The following is a 20,320-nucleotide window of genomic DNA, read 5'->3' as shown; positions in this document are numbered from 1 at the left end:
CTGGGAACTCTGGAATTTGGCTATAATATTCCTAGGAGTTTTCCTTTGGGGATCTCTTTCAGGTGGAGATCAGTAGATTCTTTCAATTTCTATTTGCCCTCTGGTTCTAATATATCAGGGCAGTTTTCCTTGATAATTTCTTGAAAGATGATGTCTAGGCTCTTTTTTTGATCATGGCTTTCAGATAGTCCAATAATTTTTAAATGATTTCTCCTGGATCTATTTTCCAGGTCAGTTGTTTTTCCAATGAGATATTTCACATTGTTTTCTAATTTTTCATTCTTTTGGATTTGTTTTACAGTGTCTTGATTTCTCATAAAGTCACTAGCTTCCAATTGCTCTATTCTAATTTTTAAGGAAGTATTTTCTTCAGTAATCTTTTGGACTTCCTTTTCCATTTGGCCAATTTTGCTTTTTAGGGCATTTTTCTCCTCATTGGCTTTTTGGACCTCTTTTGCCATTTGGGTTAGGCTATTTTTTAAGGTTATTTTCTTTGGTATTTTTTTTGGGTCTCCTTTAGCAAGCTGTTGACTTGTTTTTCATGATTTTCTTGTATCACTCTCATTTCTCTTCCCAGTTTTTCCTCTACTTCTCTTACTTGCTTCTCAAAATCCCTTTTGAGCTCTTCCAAGGCCTGGGACTGATTCATATTTTTCTTGGAGGCTTTGGATGTAGGAGCTTTGACTTTGTTGTCGTCTTCTAGTTGTATATTTTGATCTTCTTTTTCACCAAAGTAAGGTAAGATAGCCTGACTCTTTTTGCGCTGCTTGCTCATGATCCTGGCCAATTATTTGAGTTTTAAACTCTTTGTTAAGATAAGAGTCTGCTTCCAGTGTGGAGAATGTACTGTCCCAAGCTTCGGTGGGGTTGTACAGCTGTTTTCAGAGATACTTGTAGGGACCTGTAAATTTTCAGTTCTTCCAAGGTGGTATGATAAGGGGCGAGGTGTTTACTCCTTTCCTGGCCTGTGACCAAAAGTAGTCTTTTCTGTCCTGTAACTGTGAGGAGGGGTTCCTCTCCACAGCCACTACAAGCTCCACCAAGCCAGCATTCTTCCTCACCGCAGCACCGCTGCCCAGAAGTGTGACCCAGATCCAAACACAGGCAAAGCAAGAGATTCCTGCCTCAGCACTGGCAAAGAGATCCCTACAATCCCTGTCTGATCAGCCACTGGATTCCCCCTCAGTCAATAGGCAGGAATCTCGGGAAGCAGCTCCCCCACCAAGGCCATGCTCTTGGGGAATGGAGATGAGACCCCCACCTTCCTGTCTCAGCACTGCAGAAACAGACTTTTCCCACTGACCTTCTAAGTTGTCTTTGGCATTGGTGGATTGAGGAGTCTGGAAACCTCCACAGCTGCCCACAATCCAGTCCTCTGAGGCCTGCTCCAGGTTCCCTGTGGCCTGCGTGCCCACGCCAAGCTGCGCTCCCAGCCCGGCATGATATACCTTTCTGATCCACCATCCAGGTTGTCTTGGGCTGGAAATTCATTTCACTCTGTCTTTTTGTGGATTCTGCTGCTTCAGAATTTGTTTAGAGCCATTTTTTATGGGTATTTGGAGGGGTTTGGGGGAGAGCTCAAGCAAGTCATTGCTTTCACTCTGCCATCTTGGCTCCACCCCCCTCATCCTTTGTTCTTCCCAAACATTTTATGTAATAAAATAATAGAAATTGTTTTTTAAATATTTGACAGGATTCACTTGTAAATCCATCTTGTCCAGGGGTTCTGCCACTTCTGTTTTCTCTCTGTCCTCTCTCTTTTGATTGTCTCATTAGCTCCTATGAATTAAAAATTTTGTCTCCATGCAGTTAATTCCAGAATCTCTGTATCCAGCCCTAATCTCTTCTCCTGAACTATAGTTGTGCTCCACTTAAATGACCCTTTGGATGCTCAAATGACATATTCAAAATGGAATTCACCTTCCTCCTCAAACCTGGAGAGCATAACCATTCTTCTGGTTACTCAGGTTCACAATCTCACAGTAAACCTTGATTTTTCTGTCTCTTTCATTTTCCATATCCAATTAGTTGCCAAGTGCTGTTGATCTGTCATATATCCCTTGCATCTATCCTTTTTTTTTTTTTGACACTACATAACTCTACCCTTGTTCAGACCTTAATCACTTCTTTCCTGGGCTATTGCCCAGTCATTCTGACTCTTTCCAGCATCTTCTCTCTGCAAATAACTATCTATACAGCTGCCAAAATAATCTTTCTAAGACACAGGCATGACCCTGGGCACAATCTGGCTCAAAAATCTTGAGAAGTTTCTTGCTGTCACCTCTAGGATAAAATACAATCTCTTCAGCTTAATGTTTAAAATACAATCTAGCCCAATTTACTTTTACCAGACTTATTTCACAGTATTCTCTTTATGCCCTCAATTTTCAAACAAATGGGCTTACCAACTGTACCCCAAGCCCAGCACTCCATCTCCCATCACTTCACATACCTCATGGACTCTTAGACTCCTCAGCTTCCTTTAAGATTCATTTCACATGGGAAGGTTTTCCTGATCTTCCTTTTTTTAAAAAGAAAACTATTATTTTCTTCCTCAAATAATACTGCATTTATTTATCTTCATGTTTTATCCCACCAGTAAACTATAAGTTCCTGGAGGAATGATTTTTTTCTCTGGTATCCCCAGTGCTAAACACAGTGTACTGCATATAGCAGGTATTTAGTAAACATTTACTGAATGTAAATTAATTTACCTGAAAAGTAGCACTGAATTATAAGGCTTTATATTTCTGTGAGGGGCAGCTAAGAGGTGCAGTTGAATTCAAACCTGCCCTCACACATTTATCAGGTGTGTGACCCTGGGCAAGTCACTTCACCCTGTTTGCCTCAGTTTCCTCATCTGTAAAATGAGCTGGAAATGGCAAACCACTCTAGTATCTTTGTCAAGAAAACCCCAAAAGGGATCATGAAGACTCATACGTGACTGAAACAACTGAACAACATGTCTCTGTGAACTGGATGAAGAAGCAGAAGAATTAGAGGAGATTAAATGAAGTCAATAAATAATTATCTGCATATTTGATTATGTACCTCTTCACTCCACCCCTCTGTACTTTCTCAGCCTCTTATATCTACCCTAACTTACTCTCCCTTTTCAATCTCCATTCTATGGTTAGTCAATTCAACTCTACAATGTTCTCAGCTTTTGAATTCCTTTGAGCTTTTGTCTCATTCATCTTGTCAAACCTTAGCCCTGGATAACTCACCATCTGCCTCCTCTGCTCCTACTCACATTCTGATGAATAGAACAGAAGGAAGTCACACAACTGTGCTGACTAGGTACATTATAAATTTATGTTATCCAAAGTCCATTAGGCCCTCTACAAAGCAAGATATCTTATATTCCTCCCTAACTGCTTTTCTATCTCACTCCCTACAGAATCAATTACAGACCTTCTCTTCCCTCCTTCCCCTCCCTTGAAGACCTCACCTATACCTTACTGAGAAAATTGAGGCCCTTTGATGTGAACTATTTTCTTCTTCTCCTCATGTCAAAACCCCTTGACAGCATCTCCTACTCTTCTCCTTCCCCTCCCTCTGTTCCCTGCCCTAGTCTTGGACAATGAATTGGCCTTTCTCTTTGTCAAGACCAAACCCTAGACATGTGCCCCTGACCCCATCCTCCATGTTTTCTCCAGCAGACTGTAACTTCAACCCTATCTTCCCTCTTGAATCTTCAAGCTCTCCCTGTCTACTGGCTTATTCCCTATTACTCTCAAATTCGTTCCCCTATCCTTTAAAAAAAAAAAAGTTAACTAGGCTCTATCTTCCCCTCAAGCTGTAATCCTCTCTCTCTCCTCCCAACTTCAGTCAAACTCCTAGAAAAAGCTATTTGTACTCATTGCCTCCACTTCCTCTCTGCTCACTCACTCCTCAACCCTCTGCAGTTTGGCTTCTGACCTCATCACTCAACTGAAATTGCTCTCTCCAAAGTTACTAATGATCTCTTAATTGCCCAAATGGATGGTCTTGATCTATGGACTGCATCTGACACTGCTGACCTCCTCTTGAATACCATCTCCTCTCTGGATTTTTTTGACATTAGTCTCTTGAGGTTCTCCTCACACCCATCTGACCACTTCTCAGTCTCCTTTGCAGCCTTGTCATACCCAAAACTATGAGCTCCAATAAGCCTTTTAACTAGATTGAGGAGGGACTTGTTAACAAAGCTGAACATCCTTTATTCAAAATTGACATCCTTTGAAGAAGGAATGGGGACAGAGAGGGCAGTGAGATGTCTCTAGAGGCTCTCACACCTGGCATAGAACTTGGAATGCAAAAGTTATATTGTTGCCTTCAATCCTCAAAGGGAAGAGCTGGGAAGCAAACATGGACATTCTAGCATGGAAACCTGACCAAACCAGAAGTAGTGAGTGGGGCTTACCGAGAGTCTTCTGAAGGATCTGCTTCCTGAACTGGCAACTATTGTCGTCTCCCAGCAGACAGAATGGGGAGATGTGCTGCTATTCAGTTGGGAAAGGAGGGGTAGAGGGAGACTTCTGGGGGAAGCCTAAAGGTGGACTGAGTGCTTTTCATTTTCTCTCTTGGGTTCTACCTGATTATACAAAACATAAGCAGCAGTTTCTCTGCTAGGAATTTGAGAATCTACCTGGCCATGTGTCAAGGTGATGGCATGGTAAGGCCCAGTAGAAATAATCTGATTCCAGATTGTTTACAGGAATACTCTTTTTTTTTTTTCAAATACCTTTAGGACTACTAGTAAGAAACTGATTTACAATTTGTTAAAGTTATTTTCAAGTCAATAAGCATTGATTAAGCACTTACTATGTACCAGGCACTGTGCTAAGTACTGGAACTATAAATATAAGCAAAAGAAATACATTTTAATGGATTTGTATATTTTCTACTGAGATAGATTTGAATCATTAATTAAGTACTTACTATGTGTCAGCATTGCAATAGGTGCTAGGGATATAAATATAAACACAATAATCCCTTCATCTAAGTAATTTACTTTCTAATGGCAGAAACAACAAATACACAGACACACACACAACACAGGACACAACACACACACACCAGAAATTTTCCTTCAAATTTTCTTTTTGACTTCATGTTGTATTCCACCTTACCCCAGCAGAAATATTTCATTTTTAGCTTTGTAACCCTAGTAACTAGGATATGCCTTGTACATAATAGGAGTTTAATAAATGTTTAATGAATTGAATTCCTTGAAAGTCCATGTGCCTGCTATTCCTCATTTGGTGCCTTTATCTTACAAAATTGTCTATTTATTCAGAGGGGTTCAGCCCACCAGATATCCTATTGTCCACTGACAAAAAGATCCCCAAATAAAAAGAACAATGGCATTTAACAGGTTTAATTGGAAAAACTCAGGCAACATCTGTAGAATTTCTGGTAAAGAAATAAAGTAAGGTTTTTCTGAAAGTCTAAGAGTTGTGTTAGTGACTTTCATTTTTCTGGAGGAGGAAATCAGTCTGTAAGATTTTAAAGGAAAGAACACAATGTTCTTAACACATAAATCTAACATAAGGGAGGAGGTGTTAAGTGTCATATATGAGAGGGACAAATTGTTCTGGGAGCCCAGAGGAGGGAGAGGTCCCATCTGATTAAGGGAGGCAGCATTTGACTCTGCTTTGCTGAGTGGATGAGATGCTGACAGGGAGAGGAACCAGAAACTCAGGAAAGGGCAGTACCTTGGTAGAGAATATAACAGAAACTCAGGTCAGGCTCAGGCGGAAGCATTACAATTTGTTTGAAGCATAGGGTATATAAAAGGAAATAGCAGGAGATAAGACAGTGGGCAGCTGGGTAGTGTAGTCAATAAAGCACTGGGTCTGGAGTCAGGAGGACATGAGTTCAAATGTGACCTCAGAAACTTACTAGCTGTGTGACCCAGGGCAAGTCACCTAACCCTTCAGTTTCCTCATCTGTAAAAGAAATGGCAAACCACTCCAGTATCTTTGCTAAGAAAACCCCAAATGGGGCAGACAAACTAATCAACTAAACAGCAACAATAGGAGATAAGGCAAGTTTGGGCCAAATCCTGCGGCTTAAAATTAAAACTAGCATAGTTATTGGGTATGGTTAAGGGGAGAGGAAAGGTTCCAGGACTGTCCATATCAGCTCCCTCCTCTGTTGGCTGGAGTTCATAGCCTCCAAAGTTCCATGGCCATTATGCCCTTTTCCTTAGACATTTTCCTTCTAGGGTGGCAACTTGAAACAGGGACTATTGATATTACCTCGAAATTAGATGGGGGAAAGGGGTGAGTGAAAAAAAGGACAAAAGGTCAAACTACTCACTGCTACAGCTCTTCTTTCCCCTCCAACTTTCCTCCCCACCTCAAAAAAATTAGCTATAACCCTCTCTCCTCCTCTAGTCCTTATCTACCTCTAACATCCCTTTCCACTGAGGGCAGATCTCCTCTCTACTGTAATGTAGGAAAAATGAATGAATAAATGAAAAAGCATTTATTAAGTCTTTATTATGTGCCAAGTATTGAGCTAAGCTCTGAATGTAGACTTAGGGAACCTGATTTTGAACCCTATCTCTTACACTATTTATATAACTTTAGGCAAATAGTTTCATCTCTCTGGGCCTCAGTTTCCTTATCTGTAGGAGGAAGTGTCTGGATCAAGTGACCTCTATTGTCTTGTCCTCTCACATTCCTTCCTTACTGAAATCTAGCTTGTTTCCTAAAGACACATCTCTCAGCATCCTTTCCCAAGTAAGCTGCCTCCTTCCTGGACATACAGGCCCAGAGCTGCCATGCTTCCAGTTCCCCTCTTCCTTTAAAGTTAACTCCATTTGGATCAGATCCTTTTTACTGTCATATATACGAATCTGTAGTTCATTCTTCCTTCTCCTCAATAAGTTCAGTATTTGGGTCAGTCTTCTCTATCCCTTCAGTGTTGGCCTTCCAGTTCCTCAGTTTCCTTAAATCTCATGAACTCTATCTCCAGTCTACCTCAGCCATGTACTGGAAGGATCATACCTCAGTTCCCCACTCCAACAGACTTTTTCCACAAGTGCCAGAATTCCTAGTTATGGCTTTCTTTTCTTGAACAATAGGCTGAAGAACATGAACTTCATATGTAAAGACAGTAATGGCTACACTAACTGCTGAGCAAATATCCATAAAATTCTTCTCATAACTCTTAATTGTATAATAAAGTCTCAATTTTCTAGCAACATGAGAGAATGAGTCATTTTCCCTAAGTGAATCTTCCAGATGAATCTATCTGGAAAGATTTTTAAGATATAATTTAACTTCCTGTCTTGCCATATAGAAGGTTGCAAATAATTTAATCTTTTTGATGATCAAGGAACATCATTACTGAGAAAAAATTACTTTACTCTGTTATACTTAGTACCTACATAGGGATGTATATGACTGTTTACTGCTGGGCTCCATGTTTCCAAACTATTTTGCTTACTAAGTTGATTCTCCTCCTGCTTTTCTGCCCCTTCCTCACTGTCAGGGTATCAAGTATCGCCTCTCAGTGCTGTCATTGTGTCTGGTTTTAATAGCCTTTCCTCTTTTCTATACTCTCTCCCCATGTCAATCCATTATTTCTAATATGCTGTTGGATAGGAAACTAGATGGGTAGTTTGTTAGAATGGTGCCAAAACTAAGAGCAAACAGGCTCTAAGTGAAGGTCTCTAAGTCTACAAACTTTAGAACACACACAGAGAGAGGATGGGACAAGGAGTCAGAAGGCTTGGGTTTTAGTCCAGGCTCTATCACATGCTAGCCATGTAACCTTGTGGGCATATGTTTCCTCATGTATAAAAAGAGAATAATGATGTCTTTACCTCCTAAAGTCAGTCAGTCAGTCAATAAGTGTTAATTAAGCAACTACTACTACTACTTGCCATGCACTGTGTCAAGCACTAGGGATATTACAAAGAAGAGCAGAAGATAGTTCTTGGCCTCAAGGAGCTCATAAGGATCAAATGAAATACATATACATATATATATATATGCACACACACACACACACACACACACATACACACACACACACACACACACACACACACATACATATACACACGCAAGTATTCCATAAGCTACATAGTGCTTCACAAACTTTTTTGGCAGCTGAGATGTCCTTTCTGTTTCCTTGATGGATAGGTGAGATTGTCAGATGGTGGGTGTTGGTGACCTCTGGATAGTGAGATATTATTGTACTAGAGCTATCACTGATTTGCCTCTTTAAAGCTCAGCAATTCTATTCCCCTGGGTGTTTTAATAACTTTGGAGCAAAACTATTTGGAAGAATGGTTTTACTCATTTTCAGATGATGCCTTCTTTTTTATCATAGTTTGCATAAACTCACACAGAGAGATAGACTGGGTAATAAGCAATTCTTAAAAAAATCAAATGCATATGACTGATCAATTTTTGGGGTGCTGACTGCAGCTCAGAGCTAGACCAAAGGCCTGGATTTTGTCATTTCTAGATGACCACTCTAATTTTAATATCTTACTTACTTATCTTACTGCTATCTCACATTATTGCAAAGGGTGAAATGACCAGGAATAAAAGAGCCAGGAGTCCAGGGGAGTTGTCAAATTGTTTGTCAATGGCTTAGATTCAACCTAATCCCAAAGATGTTTGGTATCACCATTTCCTCTTTCATATTTGTGTTTTATTAAGGGCAATTTAACTCATCTGTTTCTGATTTCTTTATATTTTGCCATAAAAAAATTGGGTTTTTTTTTTCAAAAGTAGTTTGATACCCAAATTTCTTTCTTTTTTTAAAAAATAAGTCTTCTAAAACTTTTTACCCACTTTCCCTTAGAATGAAAAGTAAAATTCTTTGAAAGACAAATCAAATTAAACCAAACTACTGAAAATTATGCTGAAATCACACCTTAGAATCAAAAGGCAAAAATGGGTTTCATCCTTTGCTGAACTCTGCCCTCAATTCTCCCTGTAGGGTCCTAAAAGTTCAGAAGGCAAATTATTGACCTCATAACATAACAAGCTTTATAATATTCCTCATAATGTAGATTTCCTAAGTGTCACAGCAATATCAGAAACCCGTCTGAGAGGAAGTCTACCCATGACACCTGGCATTTCAAACAAACATCTCCCCACTCCCTTGCCCTCTGTAGATAAAGGCTATCCAAAATCCTATTTAAAAGAAACAAGCCTCAGACACACCTCACATGAGATTGCCTCACTCAATGTTGTTTCACAATAATTTCATAGAAATGCTTTGCTAAAAACTTCTGTCACATCATTTGGTCAAATATCTATTTATTTGTAACATCATTCTTCTGGAACCAACTCCACTGTCTCCATGTTGCTTTAATTACTATATTTTCATCTACAATCTTTCCATCAACGGTGTTGCTTGAGGGTGTGCCTATAGTTTACTGATGAGAACCAAGAAAAGAAATGCTTGTAAACTAAGACAATCTTCTTCTAAATCTCCTCCCCCTGGACCCTGCACCTTATTCTTCTTTTAGTGTTTAATAAATGCTTTGTGAAGAAAAGCCCTGAGTAGAGTGTGTCATTCTCATCACAAAATAGGTTTCAAAGTAAACTAAAAAAGAAAGCAATGAAGGCTTATTATTATTACTGTGATTGCATCAAATGAAGAGCACTTCCTTAACTCACTATATTTTTTGACATTAGAATTTCTCAAAAACAGGAATTTTCAGTAGTATTCTTATAAAAATGTAAAACTGCATTTGATCAAGCACAAGTGTCAAAGATAATTCTCTAAAGCAAAAGGAAAAGGTAATGTTTAGTGACACGGAAAAGGAAACCAGAGTACTCTGGTAATGTAATGTATACATGTCTATATAATGAAAAATGTGTTAAAATGCACATTACTCTCTCAGAAAAGGACTCTCCATTCTTAAGGGGGGGAATGACACACATATACAGATAGGTATAATATAAGGCAGGGCATAATGGGGACAAACGAAAACTCTGGAGATTTTTGAGAAGGTGACAAAATACATTTAGCTGAAGAAATCAGGTAGAGTTTTATATTTTTTATATTTTAGCTCAGGTGGGAATTGTGAAGGGTAGAGATGAAGACATAAAACATTCCAAGCATGAGATGAGCAAAGGTTGCCCCCTTTTTTAAAAGGGAAAAGAGTGAAGTCTTCAAAATGATTTCAGGTCAGTCAACAAACATTTATTAAAATGCCCTCTATATGTTATGCATTGTGCTAAGTGTTGAGGATACAAAGAAAGGAGAGAAAACAGCCCCTCCTCTCAAGGTACTCACAGTCTAATGGACGAGACAACATGCAGACAATGATGAGGCACTAGCATTAAGGGGATTGGGAAGAAGCAATTTTAGCTAAGACTTGAAAAAAGTCAGGAGGTGGAGAGGAGCACAGGAAAGCATTCTAGACATGGCTTTGTAGGCATGGGGGACAGCAGGTGAAAATCACTGGAGTTGGGGCAGCTAGGTGGCACAGTGGATACAGCACTGGCCCTGAAGTTGGGAGGACCTGAGTTCAAATCCAGCCGCAGACCAAGCACTTAACACTTACTAGCTGTGTGATCCTGGGCAAGTCACTTAACCCCAAGTGCCTAAAATTTAAAAAAAATTTTTAAAAAGATAAGAAAATCAATGGAATTGGGACGTAGAAGGAATAGCAATGAGGCTGGTGTCATTTGATTGCAGAGTACATGGAGGGGAGTAAGATGTAAGAAAACTATGAAAGTGGGAAGTTTTTTTTGAATGGGTGTGTGTGTGTGTGTGTGTGTGTGTGTGTGTGTGCGTGTGTGTGTGTGTGTGTGTGTGTGTGTGTGTGTGTGTGTGTGTGATGGGGACAGATTTGCACTTTAGGAAGATCAATTTGACAGATGAGTAGAGATTGTACTGCAATAAGGACAGAGTTGAGATGAGTGAGTGTAACTTCAATTCCCGGCAAAAATTTTTAAAACATATTGTTTAATGAGCTGATTACTAAACATATAAAAAGGAAGCAGTGATTAACAACAGGTCATACTAGACTGATCACATTTCCTTTTTTGACAGTGTTACTAGACTACTAAATTAAGAGCATGTTGCAGAGATAGTTTCCCTAGATTTTAGGAAAAACATTCCACAAAGGCTCTCAAGCTTGGTATATGGACAAAATCCAGAGGTAGATGATAGAATTAGGGGTACTGGGGACTGTTTAATAGCCAGCACCAAAGTATAGTCATTAATGATTTGATGTCAGTGGAAGGAGGTGTCTAAATGGAGGACCCCAGGGATTTGTGCTTGGCCTACTAATGTTTAACGTTTCTATCAGTTACCTAGATAAAAGTACAGATGGTATGTTTATCAAATGTGCAAAAAGCACAAAATTAAGAGGGGGCACTGATAAATCAGACAGCATTTTTAGATAATAACGGTAGTCAATGGCCTCAAGATCATATTTTCTGAGGATTACTTGAACTGCTGCAGATATATTTCTATCTACAGGCCCTTTTCCTCTTTCTTTGATATATTTGTAATATAAGCCTAGTAGAGGTATTACTAAGCCAAAAGGTATACACAGTTATTAATGATTTTTTTGGACAGAGTTCCAAATCATTTTCCAGAATGGCTGTACCAACTCACAACTTTGTCAACAATGCCTATCTTTTTGAAACCCCTTCAACATTTGTCATTGTCTGTTTTTGTCATTTTTGAGGATAAGTTGAGGGAAATGGAGTTTCATAGACTAAAAACTTAAAGTCTTGGGGAGAGTGGGATGATATATCCCCAGGTAGTTGAAGGACTGACACATGAAAGGATTATGCTTGTCCTACTTGGCTTCCAGAGCTAAGCAGAACAAGCATAACTGTAGTCAAGCAAAAGCTGGATGACCATTTGTCTAATGTGCTGAGTAGGGAATTTCCGTTCAGACAGGACTAGATGGCTAATGAAATCCCTTCCAACTCTGAAATTCAGTGATTTCACAAGAATGTTGCTAGCAACAATGAGAATTCTAATGCTTGTATGAGTATGCTCATTCACATTGGAAAGGAGGTGGGAAAAGTTATTTATTTCTTTGTTTCACAGGTGAAGCACCAAGATTGCTAGCTATCTAATTCTTTGGCTATTATATATTCATATAAAATTCAAAAGTGCAATTGTGGTAACAAGTATTTAAAATTACTTGATTGCATCTCTTTTCCTTCCTAAAAGGTGAGAAAATCAGAAACCAAAATGAAAACAATTATATCTAACCAGATAAACGGGACACAAACTCTGAAAAGACAAACAGAAATTCAAAATGGCTTTGGGTATGCTCATCTCTAAATGTTATGCATATATTCATTTCTGAACAGTAAAATTTGGGTTTTTCAGTACAGTTTTCCATATGCCTGGAGGACTCAGCTAAATTAAAATTCACATTAATTTTAGCTGAAAGTAATAGCTACGTGGTATAGTGGATAAAGTACCACACCTGGAATGAGGAAGACCTGAATTCAAATCTAGCCTCAGACACTAGCTGTGTGACCCTGGGCAAGTCACTTAACCCTGTTTGCCTCAGTTTCCTCATCTGCAAAATGATCTGGAGAAGGAAATGGCAAACCACTCCAGTATCTTTGCCAAGAATGGGGTCACAAAAAAAAGAAAGGAAAAAAAAAAAGACTGAACAACAACAAAAACCTTCTGTGCTTGAATTTCCCCTGCCATCAATAATTTTTCAAGAGAATTGCAAGCAAGCCCCCAAATGTGGATATTCTTTGGCTTTGTTTGCTTTGGCTGCTTTGCTTACTCCTGATAAAGTAATCCTAGAAAATTCAAATGGAACCCCAGGCCAAGGGAAGAAGCCTCTAAATTCTTCCTACTGAAACTGCATATCACAGATAGAAAGTCAATGCATCAGTTACAGAAAAAGGTAATCTTTCTAGGCAGGATCCTGAAAATTAGGTTTATCACTGTGGCAAACAAATGAGTAAGTCTATTATAATTAACTCACCTCATAATGATAGTCCATACAGGTTAGCTCTCTCCAGCATCGATCTCCCCTCACTTTAATCAGGCCCTGCAAAATTAAGAGCAAATATTTAAAATCACTACTATCTGACTTACATAGCAGGTGTTAATGACAGGAAAAGACATATGGATTCACATGGATGATTCTTCTCCTTTCTCCCAAACAAGGTAAACCCAAGAAAAAGAAAAAAAATATCTCTCCAGCTTTACAATAAACCTAACCAAAGGAGATATGACTTGGACTTGCAATTTCATCACATAGGGAATTCTAGGAGGGGAACTTCCTTTACCAATGCAGGTCATCCATCACCTTCTCTGCAACTTTTTTTTTTGTGAGGCAATAGGGGTTAAGTGACTTGCCCAGGGACACACAGCTATTAAGTGTCAGGTATCTGAGGCCGCATTTGAACTGAGGTCCTCCTGACTCTACTCTGCAACTTTTAAACTCAGAGTAGGACTTCTTAATTTTTTTTTATTGTAGCTAGGATGCCTTTGGCAAGCTGGTGAAGTCTATGGACACCTCAGAATAATGTGTTTGGGTGCTTTTTTTAATAATTCAGAATTGAAGGAAATGTTCATTTTCCATTAGAAGTTAATAAAAGATCTATTTTTTTCTCCATCCATGTTCATAGACCCTCTGAATAACAACCCGTCTACTTAGATAGCTGCCTAGAAAATGGAGAGGTTAAGTGACCCTTCCAGGGTCAAGTATCTGTCAGAAGTGGGGCTTGAACCCATGTTTTCTGGCTCCTGAAACCAGCCCTCTTCTATCCACTACACCATGATGCCTCTCAAATCTAGTCATTATAAATGGAAATGTGTTTTTCAGCAATGACTTTTCTTTCACACTAAAAGCAAAGTATAAAGACAAAACTAAATGAAAGCCCAAAGATATTCAGTGAAAGACTAAAAAAAAAGGGCTAGAAATGTGAAATTAAGAAAAATGAATAAAGAAATGACAACAACCAGACATAGGCATAATTCCACATGATGTTCCCCTGAAAAAAAGTAGTCTTACAAGGACATATTTAATATATTATTAACTAGGTCTTGCCACCCCGCTATTATACCTTCACTTGGTCACTTGAGATACAAAGGCAGTTGAGCCAAAACATTTATTTCCCTAAGCATCCATCTGCTCATTATCACCATATAAGGGTCTGACCATCTAAAACTGGAGGGGGCCTCAGACATCATCTGCTTCAATCCTGCTACAAAATGAAGAAACTGAGGAACAGAGATCAGGTCATTCAATCAAGTTCACACAGGTAATAAATAACGAAGCTAGGATTTAGATGCAGACCATGACTCCAATTCCAGTGCTCTCTCCCTTTCACCATATTACTTCTTGCATGTGCCTGCTAGATTGTAATCTCCTTAAGGACATTGACCACTGTATTTATGTTTGTACATTCCCTGGTACAGTGTTTTACACAAGGCATACATAAGATAAATAAAGGAATGAATCGAATAAATGCAGAAACTCCGTTCCTATGGGAAAATGTCCTCTACTACCGTTTAAGTTAATATAAACATATCTGAAAAATTAGTTAGGTGTCATTGTAACTATGCTCAGCTTTTTAAACATAATTTATTTAAAAGTCTAAGAATTATTAGGATTAAACACAATTCTGTGTATTATATTTCAATGTGGCAAATTTAGGGATAATTATTATCACTGTTATTTCTTTGAATTTCTGTAAATTATATATTTTTAAAAAGACAACACAGCTTTTCATTATGCTACAGCAATGATAGTAGACTGTGATGAGGACCAACAAGACAGCTATTGATTCCTTTGCTGAACATGTAGAACAAATGATTAACTCTTAGCCTTTTGTTAGTGTCACCACATTAGGAATTCAGTTTACCAAAAATGACATGCAATAGTTTCTGACAAAGCTGATTTTTTACATATCTCTCTCCCCACCCACCCTCCTTTAATCAAATAGCATAAGAGAAAATCCAGGTATAAAACTGGAACTAGGTTTACAGGTCTCAACTAGAAAATCTGAAGTTAAAGGAAGTAGGTATGGAATGTAGTACAGAGGAAAAAGAACTAAAGTATAATTGGGTTAGAGCCTGGTTCTAATATTTATTAACCCTGTCACTCTGGGGAAGCCACTTAACTTACTGGAGCCTCCGTTATCTCATGTGTAAAATGGGGTTTACTAATCCTTACCTCACTGGTGTGCTAAGAGGAAAGAACTTTTAAAGTGCTACAGAAAGGTGAGCTATTCAGGAAAGTGATGGAGGACTCTAGGTGCTGAATTGGCAGACACAATGAGAAAGGGTCACTTTGTCAGTTGATTTTGCTTCACTTTTTCTTTGTTACACAGGTAAAATAAAACAAAACAGAAGGTATTGATAGAACCTTAAATATCAGAAAAAAATAAGTATAGGTCATTATTCTTACTTTAGAAGTGGTAAACCTGATAAGGATCAAATAGTTGTTATTGTATAGCTAAAAATAATATCTTATCCGCAGCAGAAAACTTTTAGGATTCTTTCAGAGGACTGTGAGTGGAAAAGGAAAGATAAGATGGGGAAACTAGTTGATCTCTCAAGGTTCTCACCAGCTTTCATCAGGTTATTTAGGCTTCAAGTGAACACCAGACAGTAAATTTTTCAAAACATCATATGCTGAGACAAGTGAGGTCGTGATGGTGTCTGTCCATTTTCTTGGCAAATGCATTGAACATTCTTTGTGCAAATCTGACACTTCGGAGATCACTTTTATTCTCTTTTGGTAAATTCCAGATTCAAAGACTCCATTTGGATGTCAGAAGGTGACTGTTCTCATTGCTGACACTAAAAGCTTTGCCTGAGATCTGAAAATCCAGCTGTATTATGTGTTTGTTATATAGAGGCCAGGGCTTCTCTGACTAGACACTCTGAAAAATGCAGGAAGTATAATGGAATTCAGCTAAACCCTTCTTGGCCATCATGGTATCTTCAGGGCTAACAGTATCTAGAATCAATTAAGACCAAAAGATAGTAAACATACTTTCTTAAATAAAGTTTTTCATATAAGGGAGAGGGGAGGGCTCTAATAAAACTTTTTTATGATTCAATCTCTTAATGAAATAAAACAAAAAAACCTGAATTTAAAGATTATTTTATGCCTAGAAAAGGATTCATAGGTTACATGTTAATAATCCCTGACAAATCTATAAACATAGCTAGGAAAACAAAGTTGCTAGGTTCATTTTGTGACAGTTACAGTCTGAGCAAGCCACTTGTATATGCAAAACTCAGTTTCTCTGTGAGGCTACAATCCATCTGTAAAATGATAGAACTGAGCTATATGATCTTGAAGGTCCCTTTCAACTTTAAAACTTATGATCACAGGATATTAGGGTAGGTTTTTTTCACACATGTACACAAAACTCACCTTAAAATCAAAATGAGGGGTGCAGTGCAACTTAAGAACACAATTTAGAGAAGAGAAAAGAAGGTGGTGAGTGCTTTTAAATTTTAAAAAAAAAGGTCCTAATTACCACATTCTATCATTGGCTGTGAAATTAACAGAAGCAGAGACTGACTGGCATTTACGTTTTTCAAAGTTCAAGAGAATGAGATTTCCAAACCAGTGGGTTTCTTTTCTGGATGGTAGTTCTATCAGTATTACATTTCTTTGTCTAAGCAATGAAGAGGAAAAAAGGAATCAGTCGTCCACAGCAGGAAAGACACCTGGCCAAAGATGAGGCTGCTAACAGAGAGATGTGTAATCAAGCAGCGGCAGCCTGAAGGTATGTGCCTGGGTCCTATGCTGGGCTTTGAAGTATGCTTAAAAGGGCTCTGATTAGAATCACAGTCATCAAACTGAAGAAAGCTCCACTAGTCAAAAGACCAAGCCAGGCCCTTTGCTCTGCATACAATTATAATACATTTCCCCATCTGCCAGCCCTATCTGGACTATAGTGTTTCATGCAATTTTCAAAGAAAAAATGATTTTGATAAATTGCACTTATTAGGAATGCTTCTGACTAAACTCTAACTTCTTATATTAGAGACAGGCCAAGGTAGTGTGAAAAGAGCAGAGGACTTGGTTGGGGTCGAGAGAACTAGGTTTTGATCCTACCTGACAATTTGCTGGTTGTATGATCATGAGCAAATACGTGAACTTCTGAGAGTCTATTTCCTTATCTGTAAAATGGAGGGGGGGGCCAATAATTGTGGCACTCTTATCTCACAAGGTTTTTGAGGAAAAAGTGTTTTGCAAACTTTAATTACAGTATTATAATTCAAACTTTAGAAATGTGAGTTATCATTTTGATTACTCTAGTGTCTGTTCCTAAAAAAAAGTGTGTGTGTACATATATACACACATACACACACACACACACACACAATATATATATACACACACATACATACACACATATATATTTTGTTATAAGTCAATTCAATTTAGAAAATGTTTATTAAGGGCCTGTTTTATTCAAAGTGCTCCATAAGTAAGTTAAATATAGGACAAATCCAGCTAAGAAAACATGATATCATATGAAGAGTAAGAAATTAGGAATCAGGGAACCTACCTTTAACCTAACTCTAGTTTCAGCTCTGTCATGAACTAACTGTGCAACTCTGAAAGTCACTGACTCTTTCTTAGCCTCAGTTTCTCCATTTATAAAGTGAATGAGGTTCTACTACACAATTTCTAGCATTTTATAATTCTCTAACATTTAGTATGTGCTTCTGTTCTTAGGTACAGCTTAAAAAGCAATCAAATAGCCACTTTAAAAAAGAACCCTATATCACTGCTAATGAAATCATTTAAAGCTTAATGTGAGGCTAAATAATACTATATTTATAAATTTATAAATCTACATAGAGGCTGTCCTTTTGAATATAGGCCACATACCTAAAATAAAATTTCTCTAAAAGTAAAAAATGTGTGTATGTACACTACAAAAACAAAACAAAACAAAATTACAGAGGTCTTATTATAAGCTAGATTGGGGGGGGCAGCAAAAATATGGCTTAAATACAAATCAATTACAAACATATCTCAGGACTGATAACAATAACAACAAAAATAATACAAAGGATAGCTGGCATTTATACAGCACTTCGGAGTTTACAAAAATGGTCTGCATATATTGTCTCATTGTCTTATTCCTAAAATGAGTTTTAGAATCTGGCTCCTGGACTAGAAGACCTCTGAAATCACTTCTGTCTCTAAGACTCTATGATTCTGTAGTTCAGATTAGAGTTTAGGTTAATTTCCAAGAAATGAAGAAGGCATTCATCACTTATGGCAGTATTCATTTAAAGACTAACAAAAATAAATAAATAAACACAGCTTGAGTGTTCCTGAAGACAAATAATTATCCTCCTTTTCTTTCACTCTAAGGAAACTGCCCCCCCAAAAAAAAACATGGCAAATTTCAGGAAGCAAAAATCATCTTACATTATTGTCAAAAATTATCTAATTCACTTGAGAGAAGGCAGGTCCAGAAACAACTATTTTATCAATTTTTTTAAAAGGCAATAGATCTCTTACTATTTCGGGGGGGGATCAACTCTTATGGAAGCAACATAATACAAAGATAGCATAAAAGGGAAAAAAGAAGGAGGAAAAAGAAGTCAGAAGTTATGTCTTCTACCAGAACCCATATTTAATACCTGTATAACCTTGGAAAAATCACTTTACCTCTCTAGCCTTCAATTTCCTTGCCTACAAACCTAGGATAATATTAAATAATTATAAACTAGATGTGAGGATCAAATAAGATGTTATAGGTAGATCATTTTATAATGGCAAACCATTAAGAAAACATTAGCTATTGTCATCAGTATAATGATATATTAGAAAATGTACCATACATTCACAAAATGAATTTCAGAGACATTTCTGTATGTTAAGCATATAAAAAAGAAAATGTTAATATAGTCATGGAATGCCATAATTTCCAAAAACTTTAAGTTGTACATTGCCAAAGGGCAATTATGAAACATATGGTGAGCATACTTAGACAGTGACATCTTACTGATGTACATATATATACGTAGGAGAAGAGGCATAAAGGAAAGCATCAGAGTATGATGAGGATGACTAGAAACGGAGTCATGAAATGAGAATAAAGATGATAGTGGTTAGTTTATATATTCCACTGGCACACATATAATCAGAGTTATGAGCACTTATTAAATGCTTACTATGTGTTAAATATTGTGCTAGGTGCTGGGGATAGAAAGTTAGAAATGAAACAATTCTTGCCCAGAAGTACCTTACTTTCTATTGCAAGGAAAAAATGTGTGCGAAGATAGGTTTAAGCAAAATATATACGAAATATAACCTGAGGGTGGAGGTGGGGAGGAGGCACTGGCAATTGAGGGGACTAGAAAAGGGTGTCTAAGCAAAGACAGCATTTTAACTGAATCTTGAAGGAAATTATGGATTCCAAGAAGCAGAACTGAGGAGTGAGCGCAATCCAGGCCCAAGGGAAGGTAGCCAGTATAAAGATTAGGAAATGAAGCACCAAGTAGTGAGAAGGCCATTTTGAAGAGATCTAGTGGAAGATTCCACCCATGGGGTAAATGGGTTACCCATTTATGTGGAAAAACAGGAAAAAGAGTCACCCATGGTAAGAAAAGGAATATCTATATCAATAAATTGCAGAATGTTAGGGCTGGAAGGAATTATAGAGACCACTTAGACCAACCCAGAACAGAACAATTCAGTCTTTTCTGGAAGACCTCAATGAGAGGAAACCCATTACTTCTCAAAGAAGGCCATTCTGTTTTTGGAGCTCTAAATGTTACAAGCCTAAATTTGTCTCTCTGCAATTTCAAAGATCACAGATTCATCCACCTTACTATATGTGCATATAAGTCTAACAAAGGAAATGACAGGAAACCTTTTTTTCCGGCATCAGCTAAATTTATGATTTTAAGTTAAGGCCAGAGCTACATTTTTTTTAAATTTTATTTTCTTCTCTATTTGGGGGCTTGGAAGGTAAGAAAGAGGAAGAACTATGTCTACAAATAAAAAAATTATAGACTGCATTGTAGATAAACAATGCCTCCATTTCCTAAACAGCAGTAGCTTCCCAGGCCCTTAAATCTTTGGTAAAATTACAGGATATGTTGGTAGCATCTCTCAGGATGTGTTATGGGCTGACAACCCTATCAATAAAAAAAAAAAGACTAAAAGTTATTGTATCCAAGAAGGCTGTCATTTTGGGAAAGGAGAAAAGCCATCTTAACAACCTGTGGTCATACCTCATGTTAAGAGATCTTAGGCAAAAAAGAAATTAGAATCTGTAAGTACAATGAGGGAAATCCAAAGGCTTTTTAATAAGAATACTAAACCAGTGACATCAAATTCAAACATAAACAGATCCCTGCAGCTGCA

At 37.8% G+C, this 20,320-nt stretch overlaps 1 protein-coding gene across 2 annotated transcripts in view; it reads right to left on the bottom strand.

Annotated features, from left to right (window-relative positions):
* Nucleotides 1-20,320, bottom strand: part of LMF1 (lipase maturation factor 1) — a 729,514-nt gene that overhangs the window by 358,812 nt on the left and 350,382 nt on the right. For both annotated transcript variants that reach the window (XM_021006793.2, XM_078152596.1), the window contains one exon: nt 12,941-13,006. In XM_021006793.2, coding sequence (XP_020862452.1) covers nt 12,941-13,006 — 66 coding nt within the window. The remainder of the gene's footprint in view (nt 1-12,940; nt 13,007-20,320) is intronic.

This window comes from Phascolarctos cinereus, unplaced genomic scaffold (genome assembly GCF_003287225.1).
Source record: "Phascolarctos cinereus isolate Bilbo 61053 unplaced genomic scaffold, phaCin_HiC Scaffold_4;HRSCAF=312, whole genome shotgun sequence".
NCBI classification, from domain to species: Eukaryota; Metazoa; Chordata; class Mammalia; order Diprotodontia; family Phascolarctidae; genus Phascolarctos; species Phascolarctos cinereus.
Note: the sequence above shows the minus strand (reverse complement) of the source record. Positions and strands in the feature narration are given on the sequence as shown.